The following is a 15871-nucleotide window of genomic DNA, read 5'->3' as shown; positions in this document are numbered from 1 at the left end:
GACCTGAAAAACACTCCCTTGCCAGATCCCGATGGTACCTTGTATGTGGATGGGCCGTGCTTTAAGTTGCCGAATGGTGATGTGACGACTGCGTATGCTGTAGTAACGTTGAGCACGATTGTGGAAACTGCGAGATTGAATCAGAGTTCAGCACAAGCTGCAGAGTTGATCGCATTGACAAGAGCGTGCGTTTTGTCGAAAGGAAAGCGAGTGAATGTGTTTACCGACAGTCAGTATGCCTTCGGTGTTGCGCATAACTTTGGAAGATTGTGGAGAGAAAGAGGATTTATGACATCGCATGGTACAAAGATCCAGCATGGACAGCTCGTGAATGACCTTTTGGATGCGCTTACACTGCCTAAACAAGTGGCAATTGTTAAATGTAGTGCGCATCGGAAAGTGACGGATGATGTTGGTCGTGGTAATGCATTTGCGGATGAGATTGCTAAGGAAACGGCTAAGGATCTTGCGACCCGAATGTATGTCACGAGTTCAGTAAGGTGGCCGACAGAGACTGGTATGTGTGAAAATACTATTGAGAGTGTGAAAGCAATTCAGAACGAGGCTACCAAAGCTGAGAAGACTAAGTGGAAAGAAAGTACGGGAAAGTTGGATATGTATGGATGTTGGGTTGACCTGACGGAATGTCAGAGGTGGATGTTACCAGATGCGTATGTATTAGCTGTTGTGACGATGGCTCATGGGTTGGCACATATCAGTGCGAAAGGCATATGTAGGTTCTTGTCCCCTGTATGGAGAAATGAGGGTATTGCAAAATGTGCCGAGAGAGTGGTTAAGAATTGTATGGTGTGTTTGATGCACAATCCTGGCAAGGGTACCCCCACTCCACCTGGTCATTTTGCTCCTCCTGTTTGTCCCTTTGAGGTTATCCAGCTGGACTTTATCCATATGGAGAGATGCAATAACCTAAAGTATGTTTTGGTTGTGGTTTGTGCGTTCTCCAGATGGATTGAGGCCTATCCTCTTAAGGATAACACTGCCCTGTCCACAGCAAAAATCCTGCTGAAGGAATACTTTCCTCGGTACGGAATGCCACGGATTGTATGGTCGGATAATGGGAGTGAGTTTGTGGGAAGTGTAATGCAGAGTGTGTGTAAGGGCCTTGGAATTTGTCAGAAATTCCATAGTGCTAATCCTCCTCAGGCAGCGGGTTTGGTTGAAGGGTACAATGGTACCCTGAAACTGAAACTCGCCAAGATTCAAGCTACGACTGGTTTATCGTGGCCTGATGCCTTGCCTCTGGCCCTCCTATCGACCAGAGCGACCGTACACTCTCGAGTAGGGCTTAGCCCATATGAGATTGTGTTCGGCCGCCCTGCGAATATTTGGGGGGTTCCGAGACCAAGGGCCTTTGATAGTCTTGAGTATCCAATGTTAATTGATTACTTGCATGATTTGACCACTAAACTACGGTTAATCCATCAACAGGTCTTTGAAGCTCTACCGGCGCAGACAGAGGGTCCTGGACACCAGCTCCGGCCAGGAGACTGGGTCGTTACCCGAAACTTTGGTCGAAAGCGTAACTTGGAGCCAAGATTTGTAGGCCCCTTCCAAGTCTTATTGACGACGAGGACTGCGGTTCGACTGGAGGGCAGGAAGAATTGGGTACACGCCAGTCACACGAAGAAGGTGCCGATCCCCTTACCAACGGATGGTTGGGTGAGGACTGGGATTTCGGCAACAGAAACTGAGACTCCTTTGCGCTTTGTGCCGTTTAGTGATGCTCAACCGGTGGGGAGTGATTTGTCACTGCCGAACCCACATGAGGAGTCATCGGTAGCAGAGAACCAAAGGTCTGACTCGTTGTCCATTTCATCGAACACTGTTGCGCCAGCTGAACAATTGTTTGTAGAGCAAACTCAACCTGGAAGAAGCCGATATTTTCTTCGTTCAAGGACTAATAAAAATTAGTTATATATATTTGTTTTTTTTTATGTTATGAACATTATGGACAATTATATCCTTTCTTTTTGAGTTTTTTGTGCTGTCCCGTGGCTAAGAGATTTGTGATTTGAGTTTTTGCGAGGAAACCTCTCCATCCGGGTCACCGTAGGGCCGTGCGGGTACTCCTTTCTGTTTAGCAGGTTTCTGACGCTAGGTCGGTTACTTTTGTCGATTCCTGGGGACTGATAATCGCTTCTCAGAACGAAGTGCGTCAAGTACGTCACGGACGGTTTGTAGAGGATGGCATTCTCTAAGCTATTGGAAGCAGAAAGGATGTCGGCGCAGAGATCAGAATTAAGAAAAGTTGTATGTACAAAATGTTTTTTGTTTCAGGTGTTCCTATTGTTCCTGACCGTATCTATGTTATTGGTGGGTGGAGTATATTTTGGAGTACAGTTGTTATTACCCTCTGTTTCACCTACCCTTTCTCCTAAACTAAGCTCCCTCACCACTGTTTCCCCACATTCTTTTCATCCTCTGCCTCAACATGAACAGGTTAGACGTGCGGAGTTCATGAACAACTCCTTTGTTCAACTTCTACATCAGCATCAGTTGGTGATGAACACTACCAATTGTTGGGTGTGTGGGTTAATGCCACATACCATGGATAGGGGTATTCCGTATTTGGTTCTTCCCTACAGCTCCCAGGGTTCGGCTCGAGCTTTCCAAACTATGTTCCGTAGTGCACTAGATTCTTACCCCAGTCGAGAGCCACGTTCTGCCGATTTTGGTCCTGGGCCGTATCACAAACCTTTGGCGATAGCGATAGCGGATTTAGATAGAGATGTTTTTGATGCATCGCTTATCCCAAGTGAGGAGGTACAGGCTTACAAGGATTTGAGCGAGGCTGAGTATAGTACGTCAGTGGGTGATAGACAGCTTAAGAGCTCGTCCCCAATATGGATTGTACCACACCTCGGTAATTTCTGCTTGAAAGGTTTGGGTCGAAATCCGAGAGCACAACTTGGGAACAGTGCTTGCACCGACACGTATGTTCTGCCGATGCTCTCTTCCCCTGTTTTTCTGACCGCCAAGGGCACTTATTTTGTATGTTATGAACGCGCATATACATGGTTACCCCGTGATTTTTCGGGTAACTGTTATATTGCGAATCTTTTACCACCGACTTTCACAGTTGCCTCAGATTATCACAAAACTAGAGTTGTGAGAGGTGTTATTAGCAAAGAGGATACTGCCGGTCAAGAAGCAGGAGACTTCTTTAAGGGTTTCTTGCCGTTTTGGGGACCTATGGTTAATAGTAGGAACTTAAGACAATTGACACGGGTAGTAGAGTCGACTGCTAATATTACTGCAAGTGCCCTTGGTAATCTCACAGCTGAACTTCAGGCGGATAGACTCATGACGTTACAGAACCGTATGGTTCTAGATGTTGTTCTCGCAGATAGAGGTGGTGTGTGTAAAGTTATCCATTCGAGTTGTTGCATTTTTATTCCTGACAATGCTCCAACTGTCTACCAAGCCATCTCGAAGTTGCACAAGATCTCCGAGTCCATACACGTGGACAAAGGTAATTGGACGCTTCTAGGATGGTTTTGGGGCCTGATGTCAACTTGGGGTTGGAAGATTCTGATGATCGTAGGGGTTGTTGTAACGTTTCTGTTCACGTGTTGTCTTTGTGAACAGTGTGGTCCTGCCTTATGTGGCCTATGTGCTACAACGTGTATAAGACGACCATCTGTTACCAAGGAGACGTTGATGAATAGAATGATGTTCCAGCAGCAACTGAACGACCTGATGAATATTGAAGTAGATTCTGATCTTGACTAGTGCTTGCCTACATGAGGGCAAAAGGAGCGTCTGAGGTTCCGTGTGGGACGGAACGACACTTTTGAGTGGTGACGAATATGGATGAGTTGGGTATCTACGAACCGCAAATGACGAGTATAGTGGGTGTACGCAGTTTCGCTACGCAACCACGTATGGTTCGTCTTATTTTAGGGTTTATTCATCTGAACCCTCGGGTTCCATTTTAGATACGGCATCCATTTTGTTTCTTGCCCTCAAGTAGCCAGCGAACGGACTTTTGTCCGCTTCGTGACCCTGGGACTCTCAAGCTTACGCGAGAGACACGTGTTCCTTTGAGTATGACTTTTATGATGAGGGAAACGACACGACGAAGGCAGATGGCCCCGCTTGAGGCTCATCTTGCCGTGCCGGTCTATTGTTTCAGCCATGCATACATTAGACACGGTATCTCTGATCCCGTTATCAAGTTTCCTTTATTACTCCTAACACTCTTCTTTAACCTGTTGTGCATCCTTGTTCTCCCTTTGCATCTGTTTTTGTCCCTTCTCCTAATGGGTTTACGATCAGGATGGAATGTGTTTTATATGCTTTTACAGTTGGGAACTGGCAATACTGTGGTAATCATGTTCCGGCCTCTTGAAACATGAACGCGACCCTTTTTGAAGTTTATTGTGGGAACTGAGTTGTAATCTTTGTTCACTATATTGGGCTATGGGAAAAACGTGTATAAAAGGAGCGATCCACTTTTGCAAATTGAAGCAGTCTCCGAGAACCTACACGCTGTGTACTTCTTGTGACCTCTGTATCCCTGCAGTAAAATAAACGCTGATCTCTGACGCCGCTGGAAGTGTCCCGTGTCTCTGTGTTTGGTACGCCAGAACAGGTAACCCACGAAGGTTTCAGGTGTTGTTCCCTGGCACCGCTGGGTCTTAGAAAAACCCAGTCCTTCATATGCTATTCAGGACCCAGGCCTGGCTGCTTCCTCTCTAAATGGATTCCTAGCACCTTAGGTACACAACAGATTGGATTCTGAGGTGCCCTTATAAGTCCCTAGTATATGGTATACTATGTACCCAGGGCACAGGTACCCCAGAGGCCTACCAGGGTCTGCAGCATGTACTATGCCACCCCTGGGAATCCCTCCAAAATGACACCACAGGTCTGCTACTACAGCCTGGGTAAGGTGGTGCATGCACCCCTTACAGAGATATAGGTCCACCATATCTCACCTATCATTGCACATATAAACCTATCAGTCACCCCTATGGCAGGCCTTATCAATCCTGAAGGCAGGGTGCTTGGTTTTGTGTGAGAGGGTTCCCATGCATGAGCAGAGCCCCTCTGCAGCCTTCGGAATCTCTTCTCTGGGGTTGTCTGTGATGCAGCCTGACCATATACTCTTAAGTGCATTATAACCAAACGGTAAATGCTAACTTTGGACTGGATGCACAGAAACATGTCGTGTTTGGTGTCAAACACCTTGAAATCATACCCCCACATCAGTAATTTGTGTGGGAGTATGATCCCACCCTTCTAGAGGGAGAGACATGACATCACCAGTATACCCGGTTCCAGCTTAAAAGAGCCCTGGCATCACAAAATGGATGCTGCAGACACAAGTCTGGCCTCCTGCTGCTGACCGAAACACCCGCAGGGGAGGCCTGGACAATAGGTTTCCTGTCACAGGGAGGTGTTACCACCTCCCAGACAGTCTTTAGTGTATTGGGGCTGGGTGGGTGCACTCAGAGTGCTTTGAAGTCCTGCACTGGGGGCACATTTGGTGTCCCTGTGCATAGTCCAGTTCAAACCGGTTACAGGGGCTACCAGCTCCTGCTCTGGCGTGAAACTGGACAAAGGAAATGGTGTAGCCACCCCTCTTTCCAAACCCTCCCATAGGTGGGTCCCCTGAATTAGTCCAACCCCTTCCTTGGGTATAAAGAAGGAACCTCTTTAACCAGAACTTTAGATATCCCTGGACGAAACTCTGAAACTGAATCCTGGAACTTCGACGATCTGCACGATGCCAGATGACTGAAGAATCTCCTTTGGAGTAAAGGAGTTACTCCCCTGCTTGGCAGGCACCAACGAAGCATCTGACCGGTGTGCATCTCCGAAGCTCCCGCCGGACTCCGAAGTAATTGCATCACAGGAGGTGGATTTCCAGACTTCCCCGAGGCCACCCGAGTCCCCAGCAAAGCTGAGACCCGTAGCTGTCGTGGGTAACGTGGAAACGGACCTCCTGGTCACTGCGCACATTTGCAAGTGCATCAGCTTCACGACGTCCTTTGAGGCTGTGCATTGGAATACTTGTAGCCCAGACCCCGAGCACCTTTTCCACCGAAGATTGCTGGCCTACACTCCACGAGTGTTATGTGATCCCGCCCTTTGTGTGTTCGCTCGATGCTTCTTTGCGATCCCTGGTCCGTCGACTGGTGGGTCCCTTTGAAGGCAACTCTTACTTTAATTGGGCTTCCCTGGTTGCTCCAGATGTGCCCTGACTCTCCATCGCTTGGGGAGTCCCCAGGACCTTGCTGGTCCGCACCGAAGCATTTCTTCTCTTTCTGCGTGGGTTGCTGTTGCCAAGGCTTGTTGTGTCCAATCCGGGCACCGACGCTGCAGCACACGACATCCTTCGTGGGACAGCTCGAATCCAGCTCCTGGTCGTCCTCAACGCCTCCTGGTCCTTGTGGCTGAAGAGTCAAGCTTCCCCTCTTCGGACCTGAAGCACCCGACATCGGTGGGCCTTCGTCTAGCGTGCCCCTGTTCACTGGCAAGTGACCCAGACTCTGTCCCCTCTGCTTTCAGGTTCTTCACATCTCCGATCCAGACTTGGATCCCTTCGGATGCGATCCGACACCATTTGACACCTATGCACCGGCTTCCCTGGGTGAGGTAACACGAGTACTTCGGTGCTCCCGTGGGTGTTGGCCCTAGAACCATCTAAGTCCAAAAGGGTTTGTTCCTAGTCCACCTCTGAGTGTCCTTAAACTTTAAAATTCTAACCCCGACTTTCCCAATAGAAGCTAACGGGATCTCGCGGCTGTGTTCTCACACTGCACACGGCCCCTGTGGGTCCCCTGTGTCACTACCTTGGGTCGTTCCCGCGATTCTACAGGCTCTAGGCCTTGTGTCTAGTTATGTCGTGGTTCTTATGCCACGTTCTTAGTATATGGTTTGGTCCGCCCCCAGGGCCTAACGTGTATTGTGCTAATTTTCTGTAATATTTGAAGTGTAACTTATGTGCTATTGCGTCTAGCCTCATAAAGAGACTAGAGGGGTGTGTTTAGTAATAAATACATATATTTTATAGATATACCTGGTGTGGTCCCCTTTCATTTTTCCACTTAAGAGATTATAGACTGGTAGAACAAGCTGCTTTACATTCCTTCAAGACGTATCCTGAAGGATGCTCTCCATAGCTACCACTAGGATAGCTTTGAATAAAGGGAGTCTTTAACCTATCATCAATAAGGGTTTGCTTGGACTGGTGCAAGGTGCCCACTATAACTAGTGGACAGCATATACCAGGCCAACTTCTTACAGGGGGTCCCTGTGCTCCAGTAATGATTTAGTGGGGGGTCCCTGAGCTCCAGTAATGCTTCATTGGGTGCCGGTGGATACCAGTGGGGGTCCCGGTGCTCCGATAATGATTCAGTGGGGGTCCCCGGGTTCCAGTAATGCTTTATCGGGGGATTTCTGAGCTCCAGTAATGATTCAGTGGGTGTCCGTGGGTACCAGTGGGGGTCCCTGGGCTCCCGTAATGATTCAGTAATGGTCACCGGACTCCAGCAATGATTCAGTGGTGGTCACCGGACTCCAGCAATGATTCAGTGGTGGTCCCCGGGCTCCAGTAATGATTTAGTGGGGGTGACGGGCTTCAGTAATGTTTCTGTGGGGGTCCCCAGGCTCCACTAATGATTCAGTGGAGGTCCCTGGGCTCAAGTAATAATTCAGTGGGGTCCCCGGGTCCAATACTGATTTAGTGGGCGTCACTGGGCTCCAGTAATGATTCAATGGGGTCCCCAGTTGTCAAAATGTAAAGAACCACGGATGTAGCTAATTGAGTTTTCGTGGCTGTATTTCTGCCTAAAATTAGTGGCCAAGGACAGGAAATACACCTGTTTGTCAGAGATTTTCCTTCCCATCTCCAACATAAATCAAACATTTTCTTCTTAAGCAAGAGCTTTGGAAGGTGGTATTTGTGGGCCATTGAGGAAGAGAGCTGAACCTCTGCCCTTAAAGACTAGAAGTCTATGATTTATGGAACTAGGGCCAGGAGGTCTTTCTTTCTCGCAACGCTGAAACCATTGGGTTTTGGGGTCAAATGATACGGAAAGATATCTAGGGGTGGAATGAGGACCACGGATCTACAGATTCAGTGTCATGACTGCCTCTGCTACACTTTTTAGTAAAGTGGGCTGCTCCACCTTCAATGAGGGTTTGAACACGACTGGTGGTGGTGGCTTAGGAAGCAGGGCAGGAAAGCTCCTGGAAGACACAGATTACTGGTGTGTTGCAAATGACAGCCTACATTTTCCTAACACATGCATACTAACAGACTGAATGAATGTCCTCTTGTGAGGGGACTGTCCACCTGTGTACTAGAGAACTAGCCAACTCCGCCTGTAAGGGGACTGTTCACATGTGTACTAGAGAGCTAGCTAACTACTCCTTTAGGGGACTGTCCACCTGTATATTAGAGAGCTAGCCAACTCCTCCTGTAAGGGGACTCACCACCTGTGTATTAGAGAACTAGCCAACTCCTCCTGTAAGGGTACTGTCCACCTATGTATTGGAGATCTAGCCTACTCCTCCTGTAAAGGGACTATCCACCTGCGTTTTAGAGAACTAGCCAACTTCTCCTGTAAGGTGACTGTCCACCTATGTATTAGAGAACCAGCCAACTCCTCCTGTAACAGGACTGTCTACTTGTGTATTACAGAACCAGCCAACTCATCCTGTAAGGGGACAGTCCACCTGTGTATTAGACAACTAGCCAACTTTTCATGTAATTGGACTGTCCACATGTGTATTAGAGAACTAACCAACTCCTCTTGTAATGAGACTGTCCACCTTTTTGTTTAAGAACTAACCAACAACTCCTATAATGGGACTGTCCCCCTATGTGTTAGGGAACTACCCAACTCGTCCTGCAGTGGGACTGTCCACCTGTGTACTAGAGAACTAGCCAAGTCCTCCAGTAAGGGGACTGTCCACTTGTGTATTTAAAGAACTAGCCAGCTCATCCTGTAAGGGGTCTGTCCATCTGTATATTAGAGAACTAGCCAACTATTCTTGAAATGGGACTGTGTATTGGAGAGCTAGACAACTCCTCCTGTGAGGAGACTGTCCACCTGTCTATTAGAGAACTAGCCAACTCCTCCTGTAAGGGGCCTGTTCAACTGTGTATGGGAGTGTTCACATGTGTATTGGAGAACTTGCCAACTCCTCCTGTATGGGGACTTTCTATCTGTGTATTAGAGAACTAACCAACTCCTCAGGTGAGGGGACTGTCAATCTGTGTATTGGAGAACTAACCAACTGTTTATGTATTGGTACACTTGTGTATTAGAGAACTTCCATCTCCTCCTATAAGGGACTGTCCATCTGTGTATTAGAGAACTCACCAACTCCTCCTGTAAGGGGACTGTCCACCTGTGAATTAGAGAATTAGCCCACTCCTCTTTTAATGGGACTGTCCACCTGTGTACTAGAGAACTAGCCAACGCCTCCTGTAAGTGGACCGTCCATCTGTGTATTATAGAACTAGCCGACTCTGTCTTTAGGAGGACTGTCCACCTGTGTATTACAGAACTCGCTAACTCCACCTGTAATTGGACTGTCCACCTGTCTATTAGTGAACAAGCCAACTCCTCCTGTAATGGGACTGTCCACCTGTGTATTAGAGAACTAGCCAACTCCTCCTGTAAGGAGACTGTCCACCTGTGTATTAGAGATCCAGCCAACTCCTCCTGTAAGGTGACTGTCCACATGTGTATTGGAGAACCAGCCAACTCCTCCTGTAAGGGGACTGTCCACCTGTGTATTGGAGAACCAGCCAGCTCCTCCTGTAAGGGGACTCTCCACCTGTGTATTAGAGATCTAGCAAACTCCTCCTGTAAGGTGACTGTCGACCCATGTATTGGAGAACTAGCTAACTCCTCCTTTAATGGGGCTATCCACCTGTGTACTGGAGAACCAGCTGCCTCCTCCTGTAAGGGGACTGTCCACGTGTGTATTAGAGAACTCGCCAACTCCTCCTGTAAGGGCACTGTTGTTCCATGTATTGGAGAACTAGCCAACTCCTCCTGTAAGTGGACTGTCCACTTGTGTATTAGACAAGTAGCCATCTCCTTCTGTAAGGGTACTGTCCACCTGTATATTATAGAACCAGCCAACTCCTCCTGTGAGAGGACTGTCCACCTGTGTATTAGAGAACTAACCAACTCCTCATATAAGGGACTGCTCTCCATCTGTGTATTAAAAATCTGGCCAACGCCTCCTGTAAGGGGATTTTCCTCCAGTGTGTTGGAGAACTAGGCAACTCCTCCTGTAATGGGTCTGTCTATCTGTGTATTAAGGAACTAGTCATCTCCTCCTGTAAGGGGACTGCCTTTCTGTGTATTAGAGAACTAGCCAACTCCTCCTTTAAGGGGACTGTCAATACGTGTATTGGTGAACTAGCCAACTCCTCCTTTAAGGGGACTGTCAATACGTGTATTGGTGAACTAGCCAAATCCTCCTGTAAGGGGACAGTCCACCAGTGTATTACAGAAATAGCCAACTCCTCCTGTAAGGTGACTGTCCACCTGTGTATTAGAGACTTAGTAAACGCCTCCTGTAAGAGGACTGTCCACCTGTGTATTAGAGAACTAGCCAGCTCCTTATCAAAGGGGACTGTCCAACTGTGTGTTAGATGCTACCCAACAACGTCTGTAATGGAGCTGTCCACCTATTTTCTTGAGGACTATCAAGACCTGTAGTGGGACTGTCCATCTGTCTATTAGAAGACTACCCAACATATCATGTTAAGGGACTGACCATCTGTGTAGAAGAGGCCTACCCTCCTCCTGTAATAGGACTGTGCACCTGTGTATTAGAAGGCAACCTCAGACTACTATAACAGGATTGTTTACCTGTTTATTAGAGGACCACCAACTCCTGCAGTGGATCTGTTCATTCTTATATTAGAGGACTGTCCACATGAGTATCAGAGACTACTTCACACTCTTGTAATGGGACCATCCACCTGTATATTAGAAGACTGACTCTATAACAGGAATGTTTACCTGTGTATTAGGGGACCACCTACAACTGAAGTGGGACTGTCCACCTGTGTATTAGAGTACTACCCAATAACTCCGGTAGCGGGACTGTCCACCTGTGTATTAGAGGACTACCCAACAACTCTTGTAATGGAACTGGTAATCCACGTATTAAAGGGTTAACTAAATAATATCTTAATAAACTGTTCATCAGTGTTTTAGAAGACCACCTCATCCTCCTATAATAGTACTGTCTGCCAGTCCCTGCGTATTAGAAGACTTCCCCACATATCACATAACTGGGCTTTCCTCCTCGACAGGCCACCAATTGTGTATTAGAGCTTCAAGTAGCGTCTCGTGCTGTAACACTCAACACCTCTTGTATTGGGTCTGTAGACCAGTGCATTGATGGAATTTTCGATGTTTGTATATCCCTCAACTCTCTCCTTATTAGAAAACCTTCTGTAATCGGACTGTCCTCCTCAGACATGTCATTTGAAGCTCTCTGGGTTTTTTTTAAATTAAAGACAATGATGTCTTATGTATAATTTTACATGTTCTTTTCATTCTGCAGCGCACCAATCAGAAGCGGGAAGAATGGATGAGAAAGAGTCCTGTACATCCTCGGAACAAATGCACAAGAGTGAGGGGCACATTTCTTGCTCTAATTCTGAAAAGAGGTTTATTAATAAAGGACTTCCTTCAGTTCATCAAAACATAGACAGAGAGTCAAGGCCGATTCCTTGTCCTGAGTATGAAAAGAGCTTCAATCCAGAGGCAAACCGTCAGCATAACCAAGGCGCACACACAGGGGTGAGGCCCTTTTGCTGCACTGTCTGCGGCAAAGAGTTCACACTACAGACCAGCCTTCAACGGCACCATCTAACACACACAGGCCTGAGGCCCTTTCACTGCACTGAGTGCGAAAAAAGCTTTACTCGAAAGTCGTATCTTCTTGAACACCAAAGAACACATTCAGGAGTGAGACCGTTTAGCTGCACTGAGTGTGAGAAGAGCTTTACACGAAAGCCGGATCTTCTTGAGCATGAAAGAATACACACAGGAGTCAGGCCGTTTAGCTGCACTGAGTGTGAGAACAGGTTCACTCGAAAGTCACATCTTCGATTGCACCAAATAACACACACAGGACTGAGGCCCTTTCGCTGCACTGAGTGTAACAAATGCTTCAATCAAAAGTCAAATCTTCGACAGCACCAAAAACTGCACACAGGAATAAGGCCATTTCACTGCACGGAATGCGACAAAGGTTTTCTACAAATGTCAAGTCTTCGACAGCACCAACGAATTCACACTGGAGTGAGGCCCTTTCACTGCACAGACTGTAAGAAGAGCTTTTTTCAAAGGTCACACCTTCTGAAGCATGTGCAAATCCACAAAGAGTGATGCCAAAGAGCCATTGAAGCGTGATCTGAAACTGCAGCAGCGAATTCAGGCAGGAAATAGACTCTGCTCTTCACCAAGTGTTCGAGAGCCCCACTTGCAAATCAGGGGTGAAGCAGTTTTCTGCACAAAACCTCAGATCAAATTTAACACCACACATGCACTAGTGAATCCATACAAGAAAACCTAGAATAATGGAAACCAAACTCTTTAAACATGTGAGCCAGTGCTTGAAAGGAAAACGTTTCTCTTGGCCAAAGTAGAAACTACATTTATGTTTCCAATCACTTCAGTGCATGGATTGGTTATGAAAAAAATGATTTATTATTAAAAGTTAGTGTCCACATTCTGAAATCACAGAAGTCTAAAATTAAACAATACACCAACTATGAGCTGATTGATTTTGATCAGAATGAAATAATTACTGATTAACTTGAATCTACTCCGTGAAAAGGAAGAACATATCCTAGTAGAAATAAAGCTTCCAGCAGAAATATTCCAACACAATTAGTTGTCATTTTGTGAAGCGCAATCTCTAGGTAAAGCCTCGTAGACTCTCCTGGTTACAAAAATTGTCTATTTTTACAAAGAAGAAAGACACATGAACTCTTACAGGAATTATAGCTTCACTAGGTTATCACATAATTTTGGTTGCAGGTTTTTAAGATAATAATGGTGCTTTTCTCAGGTCACACCCATGAGAAAGAAATGCACACATGTGGTCTCGAAGCCTGCCATGAAAAATAGGTGTTAATAAATGCACCATTTTTGCAAAGCTTCTTCTTGCTTCTTTGTTTTGTTTTTAAAACTGTACTTTCATCAAGGTAACACCTGGTTTCATTCAGTCATCCTAAGAAACAGTTAAAAAACATAAAACTGTCTTCCATGATATTATAGTGGGGCTGACCTTGGCGCGCGTGCAATAGTAACATTTAGCAACTGAATAAGGACACCCGCTGGAAGCATCCATCCGGAGGACAAACGCAAAATGAAGGGGCTGGAGCGACTACGGGCTCTTGGAGTGAGACAGGATCAATAATATTTTGCAATAGACTCAGGGATAAAAGTGAATCCTCAACAGCGAGAGAAAAAATTACGCTGAAATAGGACTAAATTAAATTTGTTAGCATGACAAAAAGCAGCAAATTTAAGAACTGAATGGTTGCTATTTCCTCATGGATGGATGCAAATTCTCTCCGCTTGAACTTATGGAAAACAGAAGTACTTCCCTTCAAGTTCTTCTCTTCTTGGATAACTAGCTTGTGGTCCAGCTCCAAACCCTCTTAATTCTCTGGGGAATCTGTGAGTCTTCTTCGATTCTGAGCTATCCTTTGTCAATCAATTCCAGAAAGTTGATTCAAGAATGCATTACTGTAACTCTCACAACCTTGGATTACCTCAATATTTGGTTCACTGCCTTCAGATCACTCAGAATGCTGCTGTCCTTCAGACTTCGGGATTGTACAAGAGAATTAGAATTTCTACCCATTTGCTTTCTCTTCACTGGCTCCCTATGAAACAGTGTTGTCTGTTCAAGGCTCTATGCCTATGTTTTCAAGCTATTCATTCTGCAACTTCCACACTAGCTTCAACTCTGTCCTCTAACACAAGAAGTACTGCCCTTCCAGATGTTTCCACTTTTATTCCTCTCTTCTAGTGAAGTTCTAAAATTTGACAAGTAAAGCCTGGAATTTCTTGCCTTTACTCTTTTTCTTGGCAAACTCATGACTACTGCTTTGTTAGTTCCTAAAAACTCACAATTTTTCACTTTTTCCTCCTTGCTTTTCTAGCGCCTGGACACCCGGTTCCCGGGTAACAGTGCACGTTACACTTTCTACAATCAATTAATCAGGTTAAACTACATTGACAAACACATAAATTCTGTTATGACATCCCCTTCATTTAGTATCCAGTACTTGCTCCTTGTGTATACCTTTCTTTCTCACACATCCCCCTGTCTGTCCCATGCCCCGTTACCCATCTCGTTACCCATCTCTGCCTCGTAATACTTTTCATGAGCACATCTCCTATTTATGTTCATCAATATTCAACCCAACTATAACCCTTGAAGTACTTTGAGTTTTCCCCTGTTATCTAATTCCTTGTATGTTTGTGCCCCTTTATTGTGTATTGCTACTTATACTTTCCCAGTCCCTGCGTTGTACAGCATGATGAGAGAAAACCATACTTATCGTGCGGTATCCTACTTCTTTGAATGCTTGTATCGCTCATTGAATGTGCCATCTCTTACTCCCTCAGTCCCAGTGTGGACAATTTGCCGGGAAATACTTTAAAACACTTTGATGTCATTTAACATGTCATGAGTGATGTAATATGTGAGGTCATAAGCAAAGCTTGCAGGAGTGCAAGTAATAGTTAGCTCAGTAAACTATAGCTGGTGAATTTCTTTTTTTTTTTTTTAATGTTAGCTTCCATCTTATTTCACCAGCTCTCTCTCTCTCTCTCTACATTTGGGAAATATAAATTAAGTTACTATTTATAATATTTATATATATGTTTTATTTGTTTCACTGTAAATATCCCTGATAAAGTGATGAATTGTCACAAAACATGATAGCTGAAAGTTTATGTTAATTTATTGGCTGAAAATGTGTAATAATTGATGTGCTTGAGATATAAATAAAGCTAAGAATTTGTATTTATTTAAAGTGCCTCTAAATTTGTGATTTCCTTTTTTAGGTCTCGGGACCATCCGGTCTGCCGAAGGCAGAACCGGAAGTCGAGAGATTTAATGACTTGGAGAAGAGGGTCTTGAACCCGCCCCTCTTCTCCCCTGTTCTCCATTGGCTGGCCTCTTCAATGCTGGCCAGCCATTGGAGAAGAGGTCCCGTCACTCCGATCAGGCCCCGTCCTTTTCGGATCGGGGGGCGTGTTTTTTGCAAGAAGTCTCAAAAGACAAACACGCCCCCGAATCCGAAAAGGACGCTGCGTTTCTCCGAGGCATTTCTGCTCTGCCTCGGAGAAAGGCGGTGGTGTGCTCGTTCTCTCCCCCTGTGTACGGCTGCTGCTCTGGTCTCCTCACCTCTCCTCACCCTGTCCTCTCCGGAGCTTATTGTTTACTTTAGCCTTGGAAGCTGCTTTCCTCAGCAGCATTCTGCTTTCTCTCTCACATTCACAATTACGCTGTGTGGCTTTAGTCAGCAGGCACAGCTGAGGAGAAGTAATTTGTTTTTGTTGACAGGTATGAAGCTGGCCAGGTACTGAACTGCTCCCGGGAGTAGTACTGGTTTTTTAAAGGGGGCAAGCTATTCTCTGTGAGGGATGTAAGGGCACGTTATTTGCTTAGGGCACGAGGATTTTTAGGCAGATGCACAAATCAATAAAAAAAATAAGTTTTCATCGACGGGGTCTGACCTTCCATTACAATACCCGCGCCCCCACCACACCCGGATTCCCTAGAGGACATCGAGTTTTCGCTGCAGGTGGCGGGGGCTGTGCATCGCAGACCGCGC

General features: G+C 46.0%; 1 protein-coding gene across 2 annotated transcripts in view; it reads left to right on the top strand.

Moving 5' to 3' along the window:
* LOC146839090 (uncharacterized) overlaps nucleotides 1-15067 on the top strand; it is a 58961-nt gene extending 43894 nt beyond the window's left edge. For both annotated transcript variants that reach the window (XM_085603094.1, XM_085603093.1), the window contains exon 3: nucleotides 11572-15067. In XM_085603094.1, the coding sequence (XP_085459220.1) occupies nucleotides 11572-12401 (830 nt within the window). In that variant the 3' untranslated portion in view covers nucleotides 12402-15067. The remainder of the gene's footprint in view (nucleotides 1-11571) is intronic.
* The last annotated feature ends 804 nt before the right edge of the window (nucleotides 15068-15871 follow it).

Source organism: Triturus cristatus, chromosome 4_2, assembly GCF_964204655.1.
Source record: "Triturus cristatus chromosome 4_2, aTriCri1.1, whole genome shotgun sequence".
Taxonomy (NCBI): domain Eukaryota; kingdom Metazoa; phylum Chordata; class Amphibia; order Caudata; family Salamandridae; genus Triturus; species Triturus cristatus.
This window is presented reverse-complemented; position numbering and strand designations above follow the sequence as displayed.